Source organism: Falco punctatus (genome assembly GCF_963210335.1).
Source record: "Falco punctatus genome assembly, chromosome: Z".
Lineage (NCBI taxonomy): Eukaryota > Metazoa > Chordata > Aves > Falconiformes > Falconidae > Falco > Falco punctatus.
Window position 1 is genome coordinate 62,085,585 of NC_137586.1, and position 24,607 is coordinate 62,110,191.

At 40.0% G+C, this 24,607-nt stretch overlaps 1 protein-coding gene across 3 annotated transcripts in view; it reads left to right on the top strand.

The window, feature by feature from the left end:
- Nucleotides 1-24,607, top strand: part of APC (APC regulator of WNT signaling pathway) — a 102,745-nt gene that overhangs the window by 13,535 nt on the left and 64,603 nt on the right. For 2 of the 3 annotated variants that reach the window (XM_080371221.1, XM_080371223.1), the window contains exon 2: nt 21,494-21,646. In XM_080371221.1, coding sequence (XP_080227347.1) covers nt 21,512-21,646 — 135 coding nt within the window. In that variant the 5' untranslated portion in view covers nt 21,494-21,511. Of the gene's footprint in view, nt 1-2,608; nt 10,193-21,493; nt 21,647-24,607 lie in introns of those variants that run through there. The other variant, XM_080371222.1, reaches the window with a different exon arrangement.

Consider the following 24,607-nt stretch of genomic DNA (forward strand, 5'->3'; position numbering starts at 1 on the left):
TCTCTGCTATTGTTTCTTCCTTGTTAGGACAAATAATACTGTGAAGATTTGTGTGTTTTCTCTTGTCACCTGGGGTAATCAGCTTGCAAAATTAACCCCTTCAATATTACGGGAAATGCTTAAAATTATTGGGATGTCAGCTTACCTTGAATTGCAGTCACTAAGTTTGCCTGCAAGACTACTTTATTTGGAATCTTTCTTTCTGCAGCAACGATGTCTTAGGTTTGCCAGAGTTTACTCAGGATCACTCAGTACCTAGCCAAGTTTAAACTTGAATGGTTTGAGTTTTAACGTTAAAACAATCTGGTAAGGGATTCGGTACTTCATTAAATATATAAACAGTTATGAAAGAATAATAGATCAATAAAGTGCAAATTCACTCTGAGAAGGAAGATCTGTGTCCAGTATGGTTTTCCTTAAATCTCAGCTAATTAAGGCTGGTGTTCTAGCAGACTTGCCTTAGGGAACTTTGGAAATACATGTTTTCATTTAAATATTGGGGTTATGTGTTAGGAGGAAAAAGGAGAATGTTCTTCTAGTGCACTTAACAGTGGAGTACTTTTCTAAATGTAGCTGTGATTATTTAAAGTTTTGCCTTCCCGTGTCTGTAGGGATTGAAAGCAAAGATGTACAATGTATCTGTAATCTGTAGCATATTTTTCCTTTCAGTGATAGTTTTTAAAATTGTACCTGACCTGAGTGTTTCAAGAGAGTTGCAATGCTATACACTTTAATTAATACATTTATATAATTAGGTTAAATAAAACAATTGTATCATTAGGTTCTAAGATTTGATGCATGCAACTTAGGTATTTTGATTGTCTTAAGTTGAGTAGCTGGTGGCCGTGGATCCAAACTGGAGAAGAGAAGCTGGCACTCAAATACACATTCTGTCTAGATCAAGGAATTTAAAAACACTCCTGGCTTCTCAGTTTTTGACAAACTCAAGCACATTTTTCTGTTCTGTTACTTGACTGATACTTTATTTGTTCTGGCAATGACTGTCAGCCCTTTTCTTCAATTAAATTTCCCCATTACTTCCCAGAAGTAACTTGGGTAGTGGTAAATTTTCAGTAGTAGCTGTCTCAGATGCAGGTTTCTTTACTTTGAAGTTGCATGTTGATTTCCAGGACAAAGGATGGCTCAAAGGCCAGTTTTGTGTGACTCCAGAAAGTATGGATTATAGAGTACTGTTGCTACATGTGTAGAGTTTGGTACTGGAAGCAGTTTGCCTAGAGGTGCAATCTGGGATATGCATCTCTAGGCAAATGCAAAATAAAATATGCAAAAAATTAAAAAGGAGTATCATTCCTTTTCTACTGAGTGGGTATATCAATTTCAAAAAGTATTCATGCTTCTTGAATACTGGACAAAGCAGCCTATACTTGATATTTTTTTGTTCCTTACTGACTATTAAGATTTTTATAAAAACAATCCCCACCCCAATGGAAGCAAAAAGTCTTTTTTTCAACCTCACTAGTGTTGCAGAGATTAAGATTTGAAGATGCCATTCATTGAAAACCCCCAAAGAAAAACATAATTGCTAGCACCCACCCCACCAACACCATAAACCCCCATATTTTGAAATGAGGGTGTGGATTTTTAACTCTCAGTAAACCCACTAAATTGTGCTGAAAGAGGAAGAAGAAAAATTTTTAGTATGCCACCAATGTCTAGAGGCTTGTGTAACAGCAAATTCCCTATGGGAGTGAGGTCCAAATCATCCAAGGAAGTATTTTTATAGTGAGTAAATAAGCTGAGGAGAGCAAGAACACTTTCAAAACAAAAGCTGACCCAAAAATCTGATGTGGATCATTATTCTTGGTGGTTAATATGGCTGTGAGCAGGAAAACTGTGTGTTGGTCAGGTGTTTGTGGGGTTTGTGCTACCTAGGAGCATAAACTGATTCTACAGGAGTGCTGCTCTCATAGCAGCTTATATCTGCATACACAGATGTCAATTAATAGTGAAGTTTGCATTGGTCCTGAGAAAAGAGCTGGACGACTTTGTTTCCTACTCTTAACAAGCGATTGGCTAAATCTTAGTAGTGTGAGACTTGGTTATAATTGTTGCAACACATTGTGAGTGTATGCACGTTGCAAGGAATTAAATTCTTGCAGGATTGAATGAATTGTGAACTCTTACGCATTTCAAGCCCAGAATGGATCCCACCACTGTGCAATATGACCCTTGTATCAGAAGCTGCAGAACACTCTCTGTATTTCTTAAAAGAGGTATCTTGACTCACCTTGTTGGCTCAATTGCTGAGCTCTAGTGATTCGATTAACCACACTGGTGTTAGGAAATTAAATTCTGATTTGTCTAATTCCCAGCTGATGGATCTCTTTAAACTTTTTACAAACTTGGAAAGTTTCTATGTACAGCAATAAAAACCAGCCTACTTTTTGCTAAACCAGCTAATTTGTACTCCTTAAATCGTACAGCATAAATCTTCCATGACAAACTGAGCTGGTTTTTGTGGTACTTTGAACTCCGTAGTAATTACTGTTATGGACTGAAATGTGGATTTTTTTTGAGATTTTAAAGGAAGATACACATATGCTCAGACTCCTTGTCAACACTTTATCTGGTAAAGGACAGTTTTTCTAGATTGCTTTGATACAGTTGTCATGTTCTAGCTAAGAGCCTCTGAGGCTCAGGCCTTCATTTAAGTGTTCAAAAGATTATAATTATGGTGAGAGAACACACAGCCATGATTTTGCAAGACCTTTGTGTTTCTAGACCTTGTCACAGCCTTTCTTAATGCTGTGGGCTTTAAGAAACTTGGCTGTGCCTGGAACCTTTTTTTCCTAGACTTGGAGAATGGTGATGGTTGACATACCTTTTTGTATAAGGTCGTTGCTTACGGGATTCCACAAAAATTGACCATCCCTTCTTTTCAATATCTTCAGCAAAAAGAACGTGTTGATGGTCATTAGCTAAATGTATTTTTAACTGATTTATTACTACTGAAATGTCAGAATGCTTACAGGAAATCAGCTTTTGCATTAAGAACATCTGGTTCAAACCAAATAAAGGGAAGACTGAAGACTGAAGAAAAGTGTATATTCCACTGCATTGATAGAGCTTCCATTTGCCAGAACGGTGTTGAAATCTGGGATGCTCCTGGGTTAACTATTAAGCTTATATAACCATGTAGCATCCACTTCTTTAGCAGTGACCTGTGTCGACAAGAAGCACAAGTTTCTTGCGTAACAAGAAACTGAATCTGATCATCGATTTGCATGTGCAGTCATCAGTTTGTCATGTACAGATGTGGGCACTGCAACTTCTTATGACTGATGCCAAATATCAAGAAGCAGCAAAATAGGGCTTTGTCTTGTAACTCAGGCCACTGTAAGTATTCTAGCTATGTTCATAGTTTCTTCTGTTGAGTCTGACCATTAATCAGTCTCTAAGCAGCTGATGGATGTGCAGCCCTGGGTGAAAACATACATCAGAGCCACAGCTAAGGACAAAGTATTTGTTCTAAATGCTCTGATTACAGAAGATAGCTCTAGTGGACAACACGCAGATCCAGAGCCTTGTACTCTCCAATAAACACTGGAAACCATCACATTCTTTGTCTTTCTCTAAATGTGTAATATTTTTCTACTGTATGGCTCATATGAGGAAAAGAGGAGAAATCTGTATTAATGAACAGAGTCGTCTAAGAAAAGCTTTTCCTCTGAAAAAAATTCCCCAGAGAATCCCTGAGATATGCTAGACAAGGGCTTTTATATAGAAGTTGTTCAGCACTACAGAGGTTCAGTCTTCAATACTGTTAACATACTACTGAAATGGAATTGAGAGGGGTGTGAAGGTGCTATTTCAGGTTTCCAAAAGTGCTGAATAAGCCTTTAGTTTGCTGGAGGTTTGGAATGAGTGGGTAAGCACATGCAAGAATCAGTGGAGTAAATCATACTTGAAAGTTGAGTCTCTGGTTTCTGGTCAAACTCACTTCCTGTACATTACAAACAAATGATGAGTTTTATAGCTGTCCAAATTTCTGTAAAAGTCCCCCCCTCTAGTGGGTTGAGTGAAGACAATCCATTTCTATTTTCTGCCTTTTTAGCTTTATCTCCTTTTATATTGTTGCAACAGAGTTTTTTGGATAGGATTGTTTTTCAATTTAAGCCAGAAATCTGTGTGAAAATTAACACACAATGTTAATATTGAGTATGATGAAGATATCTGCAGGTAGCTGTGGAAAGCAAGAGCTGATGCATAGGCATGTATTGAACTTTCCTGTTGCCTTTCACCTGAGGTACTGCACAACATTGCCCTGACTTGCTACCTCCTGATGTCCAGGTGAGGCGCAGATTAAGTAACAACTCAGTTTGTTGATACTTGAACAGAACTATTTCTGATGAAGACTTTTACTCTAAAGTCCATTAGAAATGAGGCCTAAAAACTGGCATGCTTTGCTATTGTATTAGGAGGAGGTGGAAGAGAAGAGTAAAGTAAAGGAAGACTGAAAATGCAATATGCAGCTGGTTAGAAGGAAAAGAAAAAAAAGTAGGGCATGGCCGCAGTAAGAACTGGTAATTACAGTACACAGATACAGTGAACTACCTAACAAGCCTGGAGAAGTTGCAGTAGAGGAAACAATGATACAATACCAGAATACTGTGATACTCTTAACTAGAGGGTGAGGAAACTGTAGGTAATGTGACACAAAAGTTGTCACAGATGGGATTTATTATATAGTTGAGATAAAAGAATGAGTAAATGGATGGTGATGTTTACTGTATTAATGGTTTGCTATGCAAACTCTTTTCATTATTGTACTGGTTTTAGAACGTACGTGACCGATATTACAAATAGGGCCGTGGCTCTGCATTAGATCTCACAGATGTAAGGAAGGTAGCAGTCCTTCTCCTTGAATCTTCATTTCTTTTAAGTTGTAGCAAGAAACCTGCATGTGAATGGAAAAACTCAGTGAGAGGGAGGAGAGCGTGAGTGGGAGGTGCCCCAGAGAGCACAGTACTTACAGGCAAAAGTAAGGAACTGGCAAACAATAGAGAGCATTAGCTAGTAAAAAATTTAAAGAGCAGGTGATAGCTTTCTGTTCCTGTGACTTATTTATGAAATAACTAAACGCATGTATTTTTCTGCTTTTCTCATTTAGCTTGTGTAATACAACATTGCAGGAGTCAGTTGACCCCCGTGAAAGATGGATCTTTCAGTGCTTGTGGAAGAATCTTCTAAAGTTCAGGAACTTGTAGCACAGCCTTCTAAAAACATGAAGTTGGAACGTTAGTATGTTAGTATAATAGGGAATCAGAAATAAAGTCATTCTTGTAAGATTTTTCTACTCTCAGTACAGAAATTTCCTGTTCATTTTTGTAGAACTTGTCAGAAGAGTTGTGCATGTGTTCTGGATGGTGCATTGGGAACAGTGACAGTTTTCTCTGTCCTTTCTGCATCTGCCTGAGGAAGGTGGTCCTTTAATTTCTTGATCCTCTGGTAACGGGAGGGGTTTTTTTCTGATGATCTTTCTAATGCTCGTAGTTGGAGGTCACCTGTATAAGGAAATAATATGCAACTTTACTGGGAGAATCCTGATGGACAAAGTAGGAATACAGCTTTTCATGGTCAAAACACTGATACTAATGCTGATGGGAGCAGCCTATGAGTATTCCCGATGTGTGTATATACAGATTACCGCTGATGCTAGTTGCATGGTAAGGGCAAGACTCGGAGAGAACACAGTCTGTCTGTGGTAGTGAGAGGGGTGAAAGCAACTTCACAATTTCCAAGGAAATGAGAAGCAGAGAATATGTTCATCTTTGTTGATTTTTAAAATACAGTTGAAAGGCAAGAGACAATCTTTGGTTATAGCAGCTGCTAAAGTATTTTATGAAGTCCTGTGTTAAGATGAAATTTCCATCTATGTAAAACAGATGTGAAATGTTTTCAGTTTACTTTCTCAATAAAATGTGCTTATACTACATATCTAAAAGATGCAGCCTGATGTAAGTCAATGTGTAAAACTTTGATTAGTAAGTGAAGTTCTGAAGGCAAGATTTCTTCTGTCAGTCAACACTGTTTCGTGTTTGTGAGTAATGCCAACCATAGAGCTTGGCAACAGAGAGAGAATCTAACTCATTATTCAACCCACTTGCCACCCAGAGTTTCAGAGGTAGGTAGTGCTGTGCTTGTACAATGACTAGGAATGAAATACCAATCACTTTAAATATATTAAATAGCGGAAGGCTGCTAGGGAGAAGGGTACTGCTGCAAAGGGTGAGGTTGTAAAGGCACAGAGAACTGCTCCATTTATGAGCCATTTATCTAAAACCAGAAAACCTCTTGCACTTTCTGTTGTGATAGTCTTGATTTTTATGAAGCCAACAGATGTTTTGGGGAGTACTTTGTTTTTAAAAATGCAGATCTTAATCTGCTCAGAGGTTCTGTTTAACGCCACTTAGCAGTAGGGGAAAACAGGGTTATGGCAATTTTGTTTGGTCTCAAACTGGATTTTTATAAATGCAGTAAGAAGTTGGGAAATATTTAGTGCACAGGTTACATCAAACATTCTATGAAAAGATTGCTAATTCCTATTCGGGAGCTAAATTCCTACTTGGCTGTTTCAGAATGCTGTGCTGGGTAGACTGCAGGAATCTTGTCCAAAATAATAAAGTAGTTGTATTTTAAGTACTGAAACTGAGCTGATATTTTTCAATACTAAATTTTGCGTCCCTGGGATTTGATAGCTTACATGCAGAGATTTCATTCTTATAATAGATTTTAAAGGGGGGGTGGTGGTTTAAATGTAATATGGACCAGGTATTGCTAGGTCTTTCATTTCAAAGAATGAAAAAGCCACTTGTTCCTTCTGCCAGATAGAAAACAACTAATTCCTTTGTGTGTTTTATTTTTTCCTGAGAGCCTGACCCTTTTTTACTGTTTCATTAGCATCAGTTCTTTTAGCAGGATCCAGCACATAGAAAGAAGTTTTGAAAGAAAATAAAGAGTATGTATCATGATGCTGTTAACCTGTTTTAGCACCACTGGAAGACAGAGTATGAGAAAAGTCATCTTATTACTAGTAACATGCTGCTTATTAAACTGAATTTCACTTAATACTGGATTTTGTTTCAGTGCTAAGTGCATGTGACACACAAAACATAATCTACCATTTTTATGAAATTATTAACAGTATGGACATTACTCTGAGCAGGGAAGGGAAAGCTTTCTGCCTCCACTCAGCTGTCATCTTGGCAGAATGCATTAGAGAATTTGTGCTGCTGCTTATGCTCTGCTTGTTCTGTGAATAGATATGGGACTTCAGGCTATTGAGCAGTGAATGTAAGATCACTCATCAGTACTGAATTTAAGTTAGGCAGCTTGTGATTACTAGGCTCAGAAAGGACTAACCAGTATCAGGACTAACAAGAATCTTTTCACAGATTGAGAACTATATAGTTAGTTTTTCAGAGGGGCAGAAAATGCAGTATGTTGTATGTAAGCAAATGGAATACATTACGTAGTCTTCAATCTTTGATATTCCCATTTTGGATTCTAGAGAATTAACTGTACTTCTCAAGCTTAGTTTTTCACTTAAAGTATGCAGTGTAGCTTTGAAGTAAATAGGATTTCAGTTTCTCTGGCACTTTCTTGGGCATTGATTCTCTGGTATTGTCTTGAAGTACTCATTCCAGACTGCATTGCACTTGCAGCTTCTGAACATGGTTCAAAGCCATAACAGGACCAACCTGATTGGTCTATAAAGCCACATCTCATACTGCAACAACTTGACAGCTGATAATGTAAGTGTTGAGTTAGGTCTGTACTTACTCGTGTATATGCTTATGCTAATGTAAATAATTTCAGGATGGAGAGAGCTGTGCCATAACAGCTGGAAGCATTTAGGTTTGCTTTTCTGATAGGAGGAACAGCATTATATATCAGTGATTTATCAGTAGGATACAGAGCAAGATCTAATGCCTAGCTAGGTTCTAAACTAAAGTTTAAGAGTAATGTGATAATTTGTTACAGCTGAGGGAGTATGACTTTAGTCTTTGTGAAATGAAATTGAGTGGATCAAAAAACAGAGGGATGTCAGCTGCTGCCTGTAATTAATAGAAGCTTTATAACAAAAAATCATACAGCCTGAAACACCCTGAACACTGGCCCACTCTTGTTGAAAATGGTTTACTGTAACAGCTTAAGTGACAGGACCTGTACAGTTAGCCATACTGATGAAGTCAAAGAGGTTTTTGTGTGCTACTGTGCTGAAGGTAGCAGATAACATAATGTTGCACATCTCCTTAATCATGAAGGTGTTTGAGAGTTACCTGGTAAAGATCGTTTTTCCTGGGAGTGGAGTATTGCCTTCTGTGACTGAAGAAAGGAGCCATGAGAAAACAGCTAAAATTAAAGTAGTAGTATTTAAGTATCTGCGGTGTCATTGCTCACATGTGTACACAGGCCTGTAGCGCCTTTAATTTTGTCTGGTCCCAGCCACGAGGTATCACAAGCCTGCTTGTTTCATACAAATCAAAGAAAGGATTGCAGGAAGAAGATTTCCTCAGGCATGTAACAATACATGTTTTTAATGAGCTATCTAACTATATGGCCACTTGTGTAAGCATATAACTCCCTAATTTATGTGAAGTGCCACAGGGAAGGGCATTAATTTGCTTTAGCTGAGAAACCATTGCACTTTTTCAGATGTCCTGCATCCCACACTATTGTGTTGAGATGGAGTGCACTGCCCATAGATATGTTCTTGAATACTACATCTGGAGGATTAAAAAGATAAAATTGTGCTGTTTCTGTGAAGCGGCCTTCTATATTAGAGCTGAATTTTTTTAGACAACATGCCCATAGTACCTATTGTCTATATAACCTTTTCTTAAAGTGAAAATACAGACTTAGAACCGCTGAAATACAGCTTGATTTCTGCTGTCTCTTGTATTCAGTGTGCTTCTGTGGGTTTTTAATTGTTACAGCCTTATCCTTGGAGAGAGATTGGTTCTGGAAGGAGATTCTAAAATAGTGTTGTAAATTGACTTGTATATTCATCTGTCTTTTGGATTTTTTTCCAACCCATTACTAAACTGATACTTATTGTCCTAATTTGGTGTAGCTATAAGTTTGTACGTATTTGGTCTGATGTCACTAGTACTTGGTAGTTTAAGAACTTTGTATCTCAAAAGCACATGAGAAGTGCACTGCAGGTAAGTCCTGAGACCCTTGAAATGATATGCCTGTGGCTGCCACCTTAATAAGCAGTCTCTGTGGCATTTAAAAATAGACAGACTGTATTTGCTGTAGTTCTAATCCGTGCAGAACCTAGTTTTAATTTTTTTATATAAAGGAAAACACATTGCTTTTATAGGAATGCAAGAGAGTGTAGTCGTAGACGGCGTGTAGTCCTTGTGTGCTCTTACTGAGAGGAGAACAAGTGATAATCGTCGCAACGGGAGTGGTGCAGGTGCTTGTGAGCTGACTGACCGCTGCAGCGTGTCAAGCGCGGTGCTCCGGTGCTCCGTTACGGAGCGGCGGGTGGTTCCGCAGGGAGAAGGGAGTGGTGGCGGCCCTCTCGGTGGCTCAGCCCGCCCGCAGCTGGCACGTCAGCCTGCGTGCGGTGACAGAAATGGTGCTCGGTGTGGTGCGTCATGTGCGCGCAGGAGGTGGTAACGGGTTTCGAACGGCTCGGGCCTTCGGCGGTGTGCGGTGGCGAGGAGGGCCGCGGCGCGGTCCTGCGGGGAGGACGGCGCCGGAGCTTGCTTTGCCTCCTTCCCAGCGGCTTCCCGGCGCAGGCGTGCCCTCTTCCCGGCTACCAGCCGCGGGCCCCGCCTGCCGCGGGCGGCTGCGGGAGAGCGCCCGGCCCCTCCCCGCGGGCGGCGGTGGGGCGCGGGGCAGCCCGCCGCAGTGACAGCGCCCCGGCGCTGCTCCCAGGCCGCCCCCGGGCCGCGCCGCCCCGAGCCGCAGCTCCCGGCCTGGCCGCGGCGCGGCTCCGCCTGCGGCAGCGGGGCGAGGCGGGGTGCAGCTGCTCCCCGCGGAGGGGGCGGGCGCATCCTCCGGCCCATGCCCCCCATTGGCTGCGCTGCCGCGCCGGGCCGCACGTGACCGGCGGGGCAGTATTGGCCGCGGCGCTGGCGCAGCCGGTGGGCGCGGGCGGGGTCGGCCGGGCCGGGTGCTGGCGGCGGGATGGAGGCGCTGCGGCCGCAGCCATGGGGTGAGTGCGGCGGCGGCTCCCCGGGGCCGCCGCGCCCGGTCGGCAGCGGCGGGGGAAGCGGGGCGGCGCCCTGCGCCTGTGACAGGGCAGCGGTGGCGCCGCCGGGAATAGAGAAGAAAGCGGCTTTTGTGGCTAAAAAAAATAAAAAAACGACCAAAAAGGAAAAAAAAAACGCACGGGCTGCGGGAAAGGGCAGCCAGCGCGGAGGGGAGGAAAACCCCGCGCCCGGGGGGCCGGGCGGCCGGGCGCGGCGAGGAGCCTCTGCGGGCGGGACCGAACCCCAGCCCGCCCCGCCGGCGAGAGGCACAAAGCCGCCGCGGAGCCCCGCGGCGTGGGCTCCGGGGGCGGCGGGCAGCCCCTGCCCGGCGAGCAGAGGCGCTGCCCGCGGCCGGCACCGGCCCGGCTTTGTTAGTGGCGGGGGCGGCGGGGGCGCCGCTGCCGCAGCGCGCAGCCCGCGCCGGGAAGGGCGAGCGGCGGAGGACGCGGGCGCGGTGGGCGGCCGGCGGCGAGCGGGCCTGGCGAGCCGCGCTCGGGGGCAGCGCCGCGCGTCCGCTGCGCCCTGGGGTCCGCTGACTTCTTACAAATTTGTTTAACATCACAAAGAGATGCTTGGGTCCACGACTTAACCTGAATGCTGTGGGAAATCTTAATAAATTATGTATGAAGCAGTGGGTCCTTTCTTTCCCTTTGTCAGATATGCAGCTTTTCTTCTAGTAATTAGGTCATTGCCAGCAGAACGCTCCTTGCTTTTGCAAAAACGTGTAGCGATTTTTGGGAGACACGTACGCTGCCAAATTATTTCATCCTTTTCGTTGTTTGGCTCAAGATTTAAAATTCTTCCTGCTGATTTTTGCGGAGGCCCGTGGCTATGAGCTGTAAGGAACATTTTTCATTTGATAGGATTTTCTTCAAGGGATCAGCGGAACCCAGTTTTGACTTGGTTTGGATAGTCACGCACTGAAAGATGCCTTTTAAAGGCGTAGCAAGAAGCATACAGCTTGTTAGTTCACATAGAAGTCTTTTCAGTAAATTACTGTGCACGCAGGAGTAATACAAGCAATATACATCATTTTCAGTCTTTAAATAGTTCCTGCTTCTGCCGTTTGTTCTATTTAAAGTGCTTCTTCATGTTCTTTCTACTGTCTTTTTACTGTTCAGTTCACTTTTCTGTTACTTCTAATGCAGATAATACATTAATGAATATTTTGTCAGAATTACAGTTCTTTCAAAATAACCTGTAAACATATGTACTGAAAGTAGGCTCCTGGAACCAGACTGTTTTTAAGGACACTCAAAGTAGCTGGTGATTTTTTTTTCCTCCTTCTCAGTTCTGTTAAATACAATGATGCGCAAGAAAGGTTTGTTGGAGACAAGTCTAACTTACTGAGCCTAAATTTCTGCTTTATAGTAAACATCCTCTCCAGTCATTTTCTATATATACCATTATTTTTAGAATCATAGATTTCCTGCCTGTTGGCTAGAGAGGCTTTGGATGATACTAAATTTTAAAACATCAGTTGAGGACTTACTGTTTGGAGTAAATGACTTCAGGAGAAAAATTGGTGATACTAGATGTTTCTCTGGTAACATTGTGAATGTTCATTACAGCTGCTTAAATATTAGAGGATACGGTGGATGCAGAGGTGCTTCCACCATTTTTCTGCAAGGAAAGAGGGTGACAAAAGCACAGTAGTGTTTATGATGATTATTAGGATGATGCTTCCTTCAGTGCCTTTTTAGGTCTTAAAAGAAATGGTCTTAGTATTGTTTTGTGTAACAAGCAGAGTAGTTCCTGTAAGAAACTAGTCACACTCTTAAAAATGGCAGGGTGAATAACAGATCACTTTTAAATATTAAATATGCTTTATTTATGAGTGCAGACTTTCCTAAACATCGTCTCTCAAGTGCTATCTTGTTACTTGCCAAAACATTATACAAAATATTTGGTTATGATAAATGTTCTAATACATGTTGTGATAGTGTGCTATTAGTACGAATCATCAGCATGGAATAATACAGCGTAAGTTGGAAATGCGTATGGCTAAAATTGATTCCTTTTGGTCTCTAAATTCTCATGTTGGATTTCAGTATGTGTCTTAATTCAGTTGGTAAAATGTTTGTCAATGAAATGTCATTATTTTTTTCATCAATATAATGAAATCCGATCTAAAATAGGCTATACTACTTATGATATGCTGTGATAGTAGGTTATTGTCAGTGAAGACAGCATCTCCACTGATGATTTTCCAATATTTGTGCAGGACCTGTGTGGACAGATGCTGATACATTTCCTGCAAGACAAATGGTCTTCTCTTCCCTACAAGTGGTGAAGGGAACCTTGAAGGTGACCCTGATAGGTCACCCAAAATGGGGAAATATTTCTTTATTATAAAACAGGTGTGGGTTTTGTTTTTTGGTTTTTTTTTTTTTTATTAAAGCTGATGTATTTAATATTAATGGGTTTGGGTTTCATTTGTGTTTTCAGTTAAAATAGGAGAATGAAGACCTGTCTTAGACTTCTTAATAGCTTAAACTTTCTGGAATTCAATCCTTAAAAGATTATGAGAAATACAAAAGTAAACAAGAGCGAGTCATATGCAGTGAGGGCATACACAATTAGCCATGAATAGCAAAGTTGATCATCACGAAGAATGAGTGTTCAGGCTTGTGAGTCATCCCTGGTCCAATATAAGTTATGATTCAAATGATGTCTGGACTGCTTTGTGTTCAATATAGTATTTAAATGCAAATTATGTGTTGTATTTTCACGTCGTGTTCTGAATGCATCATGACTAACCAGCTAAGGAACTTCCCAACCCAGAATCATAAAGGAAGAAGTGGGGCTTTTTTTCTTGGCAGTGGTATAAAAGCTCAACTTGACTGTTAATAGCCTGAAATGTATGCCTTCTTGATTTCAATCTTTTTTTTGTATTAATAGAATGTTTTTTTGATTGTTAGCATTCTTCAGTGACATTGTAAACATGGGGTCATTTTTGTTTCTCACGTACGTGTGCACTTGATCCCCATTGTACTTGATCTGTAATGAGGAATGCAAGCCAGAAGTTCAGACCATCATCTCTTTCCTTCTCCTCATGGTCTTTTAAGGAATGCAGAAAACATGGATCACTTATTTCATCTGCTAACTCAGGTTTTGGTTAGTAAGAACAGCAGCATATGGGTGGTGAGTACAGGCCAAGTATTGAACTTAAGCAGGTATCCTGAAATATAACAGTGGATTGAAAACTCTTGCCAAGTTATGAATTTATGGAAGAACAAAACCAAAAAGCGCTTTCCACTCCCTCCAGCTGAAAGGATTTTAAGAGGTCAGGTATAGCAACATCACAGTGTTCTGTCTGCTGTCCACAGAGATAACCTTCATGCAGAAGTGGATAGAAAAACTAAGAAGAAAATCCTCTCAGTGCAGCTGAGGTTTAGAAAAAATTGTGGTCTCCTTTTAAAGGGACCAACCCTTTTCATGCTTTGTCTTAGGGTAACTGATAATAGTAATGGCTCTTCAGCTGGTGCTTGTTTTTTCTGCAAGGCTGAAAAACCCAGGAGTTCAGAGGGTACCTAATCTAGATACGATCATTTGGGATAATTTCTTTTGTGTCATTTGTTTTGAAATTTATTAAAACGAATAGTGTTATGTAACTTGCAGTTCACTTTCTGATATCAAAGCCCTTGTTGCTAAAACAAGCTGATGCAGAGCAGTTTTCTGTAATGGCTGTTTTGTACTCCTTCCTGCATCTCATCACCTGAGCATGCTAATATATAATAAAGGAAAACATGAACAGAAGATAACAAATCTGCTGTTGCATTCACAGGCAAGGGCAACTGTCATTTTGTACCAAGTATTTTCTTAGTTCTGCTTAACCACACACAGAGCCTCATGGCGCTTTCAGAAGCCTCATTATGTTTGTGTGCCCACTTAGCCCATGTGAGGAAAACCCAAACGAAATAGCCTTCCTTCTGCCTGCTACTGACTAGAAGCTTTGGGGTTTGTTCTTAAATGCGCATGGGGATAGGAGGATTAAATATGCTGGCAACAAAAGCCGTTTTAATAAACCATGGGTTTATCACTAGGTGGAAATAACATCATTGTTCCATGTGATGCTGGACAAGGCAGAAATGCAACCTTTATGCTCTGGAAAGAATTGGCATAGTGGGCTTTCATGATGTGAGGCGATGGAGTATTTTTCAGTGAGCAGTAAAGCGTATTGCACAACACCTGTGAAGGATAAATTATTTTAAATCAGTAAGCCTGGAAAACTTGCCCTAAACTGAAATGGCTAGGAGGGCAGTCCCTGGCCCACTGGTACTTCTTTTCAGTAAGTTCTTAAAGCCCTTTACTGGTATTTTGCCAGTGTTGAAAAAGGAAAAGCCGAAGGATATTTACATATAAACCGTTTAACCTGAAGATGAGCTTCAAACAAAATAATGGAAAATCTGTTACAGGATTCAGTCAACAGAGAAATTGAGTTAATGTAAATTGGCATGGTTCAAAATAAGGATGGCCAAAAAACCCCCTCACTCTTCTTGTGAGTGTATTGATACAGGTAACTCTATGAAAATGATCTGTTTAAGGCTCAAGTTAGTAAGTGGAGCTGGCTTACCTTAGAACAGCTGTGCTGGATTTTTTGCCCCTGTCTGTCAGCCTTGCCCCTCTTTTGGAAATAGCTGTGTAACAGCTGCTGGACTGTTGTGGTTAATGGCCAGCATAGTAAATTAAACCAACACCTATTTCAGATTACCTTGGTAGTCAGGCAGTAATCTGCAGTGGTTTTAGACAGCTGCCGCTTGAGCAGCTGAGACCTCCTTTCTTCCCTGGGTGGGGACCATGTGGAGATGGGTAAGGCAGACAGCTGGGGCAGGCACTGGTGCAGCCCTCCCAGCACAACTACTAACTGCTTCCAAGTCAGAACCCCGAGGCCCAGTGCTGCCAAAAAATCTGTTTTAAAATGTATTTAAGGGAAACTAATTGGAAAAATCTCATGACGTTATGGTTTGTTGAGGGTTTTTTTTGGTGAAGTCAGTGTGTTAGGCCCTTGAAGAAACAGTTGTCCATTAGTCACATGGGGATGAATGACAGAATAGTAGAGAATCGTAAGGACAAGTTACTAGGCTCAGCACTGAAGAGTTGAGTAAAATTTGTGGATGTAGAAAGAAATCAGAGTGGATGCCCCTTCTAGCATTACTGAATTACAATCTAGAGTCATGAACTTTAGATATAGTGGTTACAAGTTGTTATATTAAGAAGATAAACTGTTGTTTGAAAAATCTTCAATTACAGAGCACAGGAGCACATCTCTTTACTGGTGGTGATAGTAGGATGCTGAATTCTTTTTGCATATTAGAGTTGAACATCTCATTTACTACTCAACAAAGTTCATAATCCAAAATCAGTTATGTGAACAGGAGCCTTGGTTGTCATCAGTGGTTTTTTGGATTGGGCTTTATTGAAGAAAGTAGTTTTGCTTTTTTTTCACTGATTCTGATGTCTAAAGTAGCCTTAAAACTTACTTGCTAACAAAAAAACCCCAAAACCAAACCCAAAAATCACCATCAGGCAGTTACTGGTGAGTGACAGAATAATTATTCTGTTGAAGATTTCTAAAATTGAAACAAATAGGTTGTATTTATCCAAAAATGTTGCCTACATTTACATACTGGCAGTGTGAGATCTCAGTCTCTACTATTAGAAAAATTCGTGGTAGAGTATTATATCTTAGATTATTCTTAGCCTCTTTTGTGAAAAGACTTAATTGTTTTACAAAATTTGATTTATAAAGATAGGGTTCTCTGTTAACAATGATAGTTTTTATGGATGAAAAAAATAGTAATGGAAGTCTGAAATATTTTCATAAGGAGATTTAATTAATATATCACAAATTGTTGGGTTTCTTAACTAGGCATGTTGAGTATATCTATTTGTTGGTTCCAAAGAAAAAGGATATGATTGATAAAAATTGCAAGTTTTCAGAGAATATTGCATTTTTTTCCTATCTCTTGGGATTTGAGATTAAAAAGAGTGCATCTAAATTCCTGATTTCCAAGCAGTTGTTAACTGGTATAGTTTCCTTAATGTAGAAAAATGCATATCTAAATCTTAGCAGTATGTTTGGATACTGTTAGGCTTCTCATTAATTTTGATTTTAGTGTGTAGAAGAGTTATATCTAGCTTGAAATTATTCTTTGATGTGTATATTCATGCAAAGTGCTGATTCATTAAAGCATGAAATTACTTGTCATAATTTCACCTTACTTTGATAGGAGATGTAGAAGAAACCTCTTAATGATGAGAAATGTGGGTCAGGGAAGTAGGAGACCTAGATTTTTGGTCTTCTTACAATGAGGGAATTAAGTTTCAAAGTTTCTGTATTCAAAGAGGGTTATTTCTTGGAGTAAATCTAGAGAAAGAGCTGTCTCCACTCTTCCCTTTAACTGTGTTTCTTCATTGTTCAGAGTGCAAAAGGGAATTTGACTGAAGCATAATAGTGAACTTTGCAAAGGTGGGCTGTGTTGCATGCATCGCGCGTTTTCTCTTGGTCTGGGTAGAATATGAAACGGGCATTGGAGGCCGGAATTCTTCCTTTTCCGTTCCCCTTCTCTCCCCTGCATTGTAGCAGTTTTCTAGGGCAAGAGGGAGAAGGCAGTTACTGATTCAGCTGATTCTGGGTCCAGTAATCTTGACTCTGTGTGTGTGTGTGTGTGCGTGCAGTGGTACAGCTTCAGGCTAGTGGGCCATGTGTAAATTATTTCTTGCTTTCCTTTGGATTAGTCACTTGTCTTGTGAATGCTGTGATATGTGGCTGTGAACCCTGTCTGGCCAAGAGGGTCCAGAGTTTGACTCTTCCCCCAAGGCAAGTGTTTTGATCACTGAGAAGTGTATTGCAGGAAGTGCGTGCAGCAATACAGTCAATTTTTGTTAATGCCAGCAATTCTGTGTTTAAGAAATTTTAAGTAGTTTTTTTGTACTCTGATAGTTTGGAGCATAAATCCAAGGGTTGGTTTTGGGACCTGAACTCTGATCTTATGTGTCTAGTTTGAGGCTATGGGTAAAAAACTGTTTCCAGAAGAGAAGCAGATTTGAATTTTTAGGGTGTTATCTCAGTATACATGGAACAGTGTAAAGGAGCCTTGTGATTGTGCAAACTAAGCGCCTGAGAGGTGTTGCAGTGCTTAGCGTAAGAAAGGCTAAGGTGCTTTGTGGTCATGTGTTACCTATGTCCATTTCCCCTATTTTAAAGTTAAGTAATGGTGTCTTCTGTGAAATGCTTTGGCATATCCTTATTTCAGCAGAAAAAAATACCAATATCTTGAAAATACAAAAATAAGTACAGTATTATGTTGACATTTAGGAATGTAGAATTGATTTGGTTTCTGATCTTCTAAGTCCAGTTCCTTCCTGTGCAGTGATTTAGGCAAGGATGTTGCTAAATTGACAACTTCTAATGGACATTGCCAGGCTACATTGATAAATGACCAATTTATACCCGTTGGTTCTGTGTCAGTGTTATGTTTTAACATGAATATTTTTTTTCTGCATTGAGTGTTTCCCCCTCCCTAATAATGAAGTATAGCTGTGTTGTTCCAGCCTTCGTTGTGCCAAGACAGTAAAGGCTTGCTTGTCAAGTCTTTTCTCATGTGAGAGACCCTCTAGTCCCCTGATCACTTAATGACTTTCTCTGCACCCACTAAAATTTGCTTTTCTTACCCGTGTCTTTGTAAAATCACTTGGTAACTCCAGGGACTGTGTTTGCTTTCTTTGTGCCAGTCCTGTGTTGGCAGTGCCCAGGTGCCCTGCAGGCTGGCTGCCAAGAGGCTAGCGCTGCTTCTCCCCACTGCTTCCAGGTGATGAGATTCCTGCATAAGTGACCTTAACTTGTTATGTTATTTAATTCTGCCCTGTTTCTCCTGCTTCATTTCTCAGTTCATCAGATTACTAGCATATTACGTGTAGTCCTCTGACCTTGTGAACCCTCTTGAATTTATGGGAGTAAGTTTTGATGCAACTCCTTGTGCCAAGGTCGGTAATGAAACATGTAAAAATACCTGTTGCAGACTGGTTTTGGGGGGAACTCGATAGCAACCTGCCTCCAGCCCAACAATTTGGCTTTCAGTACTGCCCAGCATCTCATTGTCTTTGAACTGCTCCTTACCCATGTACAGTTTTTCTGCTCATGTCTGTTATAACTGTGACTGGTTGTACACACGGCACAGTATTGAATGCCTTGGTGTGGTTAAAGTAGGTGAGATCCATTATTTCTAAAAAGTAGTTAACTATTCTCAAATACATGGTAGTCCTTCCTTTACAGGCAGGAAGAAAAAGAAGTATCTCGGAGGGCCAGGGAGGTAGGTATACATCTGCATGCCATGCCCCCAAGAAGTCCCAGATGCCTTAGCCAGTGCAGGGGCAGGCATCACTGGAAGCAGATGCCTAGGTGGCACGTCACTGTTGTGAAAATGACTGCCTTCAGTCCAGCTTTCAGTGTGGATGTACTGTGACTGCAAAGACACTTTGCCCAGACCTTGCCATCCTCCTGAAAGGTACCACGTATGCACCCTCCAGGAGGTTCTCTTTAAAATTCTTGCCTTATCCTGAGGTGCTGATGTGAATGTTCTATAGCAGACGGCAGCTGCCAGACATTGCTGTGATTCCTGCTGGCGCAGGCGCCTCAGGAGCCAGCAGAGCTGCAGTCAGGCAGCATGGTTCCTGCCACATGCCAAACTGGAGGAGTGGGTGTCTTTCTGCGGTAGTGTCACTTATTGCTCATTTGGGCATCTATTTAACAAAAAAATAAGGTGTTTTGGATTGCCTGGCTTGTGGTAATCAACTGACTTTTTTTTTTTTTTTACTGAAAACCCACAAAGTTTGACATTTGAATAAATCAGGAAATGACTCCTAGTCATAGGCAGAAAGATTGCTGTCTCTTAGTGGTGATGTCCCACTTCCGTGTTATGAAAATAAAATACACAAAGGAGGCTTAGGAACTTAGATCAGGAGTGGGAGAAGACAAACCAAACCGCCCCTTCAGAAACTGAATCCTTACTCATTTAACATAAGCACATTTAAGCTTATTTTGCATTTAAAATTTCAGAGCTATGCAGTTCCTGGTTTTCTGCTGTAGCTTCTCCCCGTGTTCAGTTTTCTTCATTTTCTTCGTTGTGTGTATATATCTTGTTCATGTGGATAATTGTTCTAAATTCCAGATCTGTGAGTAAAAATTCCTTAGCGTGGACAGGAAAAGGAAAAACTTGATATTTTATCATTACTTGTCCTTTCACACTAATAATGAATTAAAATAAAGGGAGGAAAAAGTATGCTAGCTGGAATCAAAATGCATGTCAAATACATAGTACACAACAATTTCTGTAAATCAGGTAAATACATGTGTGATGTACTTGATTCAAGACCAACATATTCAATCAACATTACAATACAGTACTAATTTATGACAACTAATGTGAAAATGTTTCCATTTCTATCTGTGTTTCCTTGGGCTTGTGCAGAATTGTCCATGCAGTGTAGATTCTAAACAGAATAGTGAACTACAGCTGTTGGTTTTGTTAATAAGAATGGAAATTGATGCTTACTTAATAAAAACATACATGAAATGGAACAGAAGCAGTCTGCCCTGAAATTATTTTTTTGTTATTGTTGTTACAACTCTCTTTGACAGCTCTCCACCTTTTACATGAAACAGCTTGATGGTAAAAGCACAGAATTCACAGAACAGAGTAGGTGTTTCAGACTGCCTTCATTTCTCTAAAAATGAGGTCTTCAGAAAAGCATGACCAGATTTTGAAAAATAAAGTTGTTAGGGTTTTTTTTCTTCAGCCTATTAGTAGTGTCATGGAAATTACAGTTCCCTAAGTGGCAGGCTTCTTTCTTCTCCCATCTTGGAAGATGACGGGTGCTTAGGGCATGAGGACTTGCTTCTTGAAAAGGAAATAAACAAGTCATATCAAATGCTCTATAGATTGTGTTATTGTTTCTGTCTTCATTTAGAAAGATTGAACAGTTTTCAAAATCTGTATTGGGAAACAAAAACCTTTTTGAATAACTTTACCTGGTTTTTAGTAGTCTGGGTAATTCAATTAAGGTTGTCTGGAAGAGCGAAGTTGATTTCGTGGGGAGTTACATGAGCAGTAAAGTCAAAGGCTTAGTGAGAGGATACACAGAAAATGCTAAATAAGAGCTTTTAATTGTTTCATATTTTCCAAAGTACTGCAGCAACAATGAAAAGGCATGTTGTCCCATAAGCTTTTAAATTTTTTCCCCTTTGAGTTATAGGCCATATACTTAGGAAATTCCTGTAACGAGGTTGGAAGGGTAACTTGTACGTAGATGAAGTGCTAGGCTTCCTTTTATTCTCTTAAATGGTGGTGAATAAGAAACTTACAGCTTTAACTGTGAAGAGCTTCAAACACGATTAGCCGTATTTTGGTTAACCTATGTTGTTAGATCAACAACTTTAATGTTTTTTTGTTTGGAAAGTGGGAAACAATTTTAATTTATAATTTAAATTGGAGTATTGTTTGTTTCTTCTTTGTAATGACTGAATAATTGTGATGGTGTCCTAGGTCTGTGTTACAGTATTACCCAGAATAATAGTGGGTATCTTGGTATCAAGAATAGCCTTCTATCTTTTTGTTCTGCTGGGCAATGTGATCAATTCTTGTGTTGGAATTTTGTCAGTGTATTTGTTTTAATCTTTATGGCTTGGAGGGTATTTTTACAAAAGTTTCGATTACTACTACATTTGATGCTTTTTCCTGGTAAAATTCCTCAGTATTCACTGTTTGCCTTTCATACAACATAACCTTTAGTGTATGCTATGCCTAGGAATTTTGAACATCTGTGACTATCTTTCATTTCATAAAATAAGTAGGCAGTCAGCATCTTTTACATGTGGTTGATGGTGCTTGTTGTCTATCAAAAATGATTAAATGTGGTTATTATCTGTGTAGTTTCTCAGTGTTAGAATTGAAATGCAAATAATAAAGATGTTTTTGTATGATGCTGTTTTCTTTCATGTATTCTGCCTTCCCCTCATACCTAATGCAGTTGTTAATGAACTTCTTTCATTTATTTAATCATGTGTATCCAATGGAAGCCCTCTGAAAAAAGTCTTTGAAGTAGCATTAGTGCTAGGTATTAATAGTTTGGTTTAATGGATTTAAATTGAATGTTTAGAAAGTTGAATGGTAAATGGGAGGGAGTTTGTTCTATGGTTAGATAACTTTGTGGGTTTTTTTTCTAAAATGTGTAAATCTAATATTTTCTCTTACTTTTTTAAGGGCTGAGGGTAGCCCAGGATGGCTGCAGCTTCATATGATCAGTTGTTAAAGCAAGTTGAGGCATTAAAGATGGAGAACTCCAATCTTCGGCAAGAACTAGAGGATAACTCAAATCACCTAACAAAACTGGAAACTGAGGCGTCTAATATGAAGGTATTGCAAGCTCTGTGTCTTTGTGCATCAGCATTTCTGTTACTGCCTTTTGCATTGTAGACTGGTAGTTGCTCAACATGTTTTGTGTGCTTTTAGAGTCTTACAGAAGTCCTTTTCCAGTCTGGGTAAAGAAAACTACCAAAGCTGCTTAGTGAAGAATTATTTTTTTAAAATTTGAAAACAAAAAAAGTTTTGAAATATATCTAGAAACAGCTTCCAGTTTTCACAGCTTCCTCTCTGGTGTGTCAGGGTAGGCACTACCATTCTAGCACAGCTGTACTTACCAGGAGGAAGTCCAGTCTGCTGGCATAGTTTAACAAAGCAAGTATTGTTCAGCTCTTGAAAACATGGGAGACACTGGAGATTTTTAGTGTGTTAAGGTAAGTTTAAAAATTTTGGGGGTTACTGCAATTAAACATCCGAGAGATAAAAGCTCATCTTAAAATAAGACCACAAGTTCTCCAGCCTCTCCCAAAGCCTAGATTCACTCTTAGTAATTTCCATCAGATCTGTCCATCTGATGTCTGTTGGCTAGGTGCAGGACTCGAGAGCCACCTATCCAAGAGGAATACTAGGCTCAGCTGGAATTTAGATGGATTTTGACCAGTAGGAAGATACATACACAGCTGCATCCATGTGATCCATGACACTAAACGAGGCGGAATTTCAAAAGTGTTACAGCTGCATTAATGTAGTGCTCTTCCTAAGCTGACAAATCCTGCTGCCTTTTGCTGACAGCCAGCAAAACCAGGCTGCTTTTGGTACCTCAGTTAATACGGCTCAGAATTGGTTGGTATCTCTGCATATACCCCTGTACAGGGCAGGCATGTTCTAAATATCAAACAACATTTGTATGTCCATCTCCTCGCTTCCTCATCTTCATATCACGGACTTACTGTTCCTTTATAACTGATCTTTATTTTTTTAATATGGTAATTTGATGAATGTGGCAATTAAAAATACTTTGAACTTAACTTTCTTTTCCTCCAGCATGTAAATTGTGACCTGTATATTTACTGTAAGAAAATTTTCTTGTGTTCTGAAGCACTGCCCCTAGTTACAACACTTGAAAGAAGCACAGTTTTTTCAGATACTTAGGATACTTGCACCACACTCTAAAATGAAAACTGCTCTCCTGCCTGAATTGAAATGAAATTATAGTCCTTTACACCAACTACTCAAAACAGTGGTTGGCATTAGTAGCTGTGGGGAAAAATCAGTGTTTGCTCAGTTATGTATCTGAAAGCTAGTTCTGTCATTTATAGTGTTTTTCTTAATGTTATAACAAAATTGTAACTCCCCTGTCATTGCAGTCAAAAGTAAGAGAGGGAAGAACAGGAGAGTGATCTTCCTCAATGTTTGAAAAAGGAAGAGCGAAAATGTCTTTTTCCCCCCCCTTTGTCCTCATACAGTTTGTGGGGTTTTTTTTAAGCTTTTGTGCAGATAATTAAATTTCCACTGACCTAGAGACAGACCAGCTGTATAAGCTGGTCTCTAGGGCATTAATTTGTGATGTGGAACAGCTTTCTGTCCTTACTTCAAGCCTGGCAGACCAACAAATGGAAAGTGGCTCTATCACACTCCACAGAGGAGTGCTTATGAACACATGCAGAGTAGATGTTGCATTTTTTTCTCTCCCAAAATGCCATTCTAGATCTAAGGAGTTCATGCTAGAAAACCTCCAACTCAAGTATCAAACTGGATATATTTATTTTCATTGTAGGGGATAGATGGGGAGGAGGTTGTTCAGATTAATTTGAGATATAAAATCTTTTTTTCCATGTTATCTCCATAAATCCTAATCAGCTGTAGTCCTAAGGAGTGCTTGCTTCTGCACCTGAACCAAGAAACAGTTTCTTTTCTGCCTTTGTTTCAGATGTGTTTGAAAGGGGTTGAAAGCTTTGACTTGACTCTTAACCTGAAGGATGGTAAGGGAATGGTACTGATTTGGAGTCTGTGAGTGAAGCTTCATGGGGATCACTGCAGGATTCTCTTTAGTCAGAGATAATTTTAGTTTTGGAAGCTTTTGGAGAAAGTATGTGGTGGGTTTTTTCCATTGACAGAAACTGCATGATTTGGATGGTTCCAGTGCCATAATTAGGGATAATTACAAGAAAAGTAATAAGAACTAGAACAGTGGAGATTGAAAGCCCACTACCATATATACACAGTTAAAACTGCAAATGTTTTGGAAAAAATGATCCTTTGGGAGCACATAAGTGTGACAGAGCCTTAGCAGCCCCTCCTACCAAGTAAAATCCCACATATTAGTGGGGGAAGGGGAGTGGCAGTGGGGAAAACAAGGTGTGGTTCTGTGGCAAACATAACTGTTACTTGCACCATGGGTTTTGATCTGTGGGCTGATGCAGAAGCATCTCCCAGTAATTTTTTTGACTGTTTGCTTGTGTCTTCTCTTTTGCCTTACATTCTTTAATCAGTTGTGAAAGGCAGTATTTTAGAAGGGGATTTTTAAAGACAATATTGTATCGTTAAAGAAATTGATTTTGGCAGTAGTAGTGTTAAAATGTTGTGTACGTGTGCCTCGTCTTTTATAATCGTTCCATTTCAGAAATGTAAGGTAATCGTACTGGAATTAAAAGCTTAACATGGGCTCATCTTGCACATGTATTTATCATAAACTACTACTGACCTATATAAGAGTAGTGTCTGAGTGCTTTGTGTTTAAAGTGAAATTGCATATTTAAGAGTGAAAACTCTCCATTTGCTGACCAGAAAACAACATGATAGGTAAACAAAGATAAATGGGATAATGGGGGTGCCAAAATGATTAGTAAAACAAAGTCCACTTTATTTTTTAATTTGTGTTGTCCTAGGGATTAACTGTTCAAACAAAAGAAATCCCTCATGACTAACTTGGGAAATTCAGTTGTTACTGTTGGCTTACTGTCAGATGAAATACACAAGTTCAGTATGATAAAATTTTCTCTCTAAAATCAACAA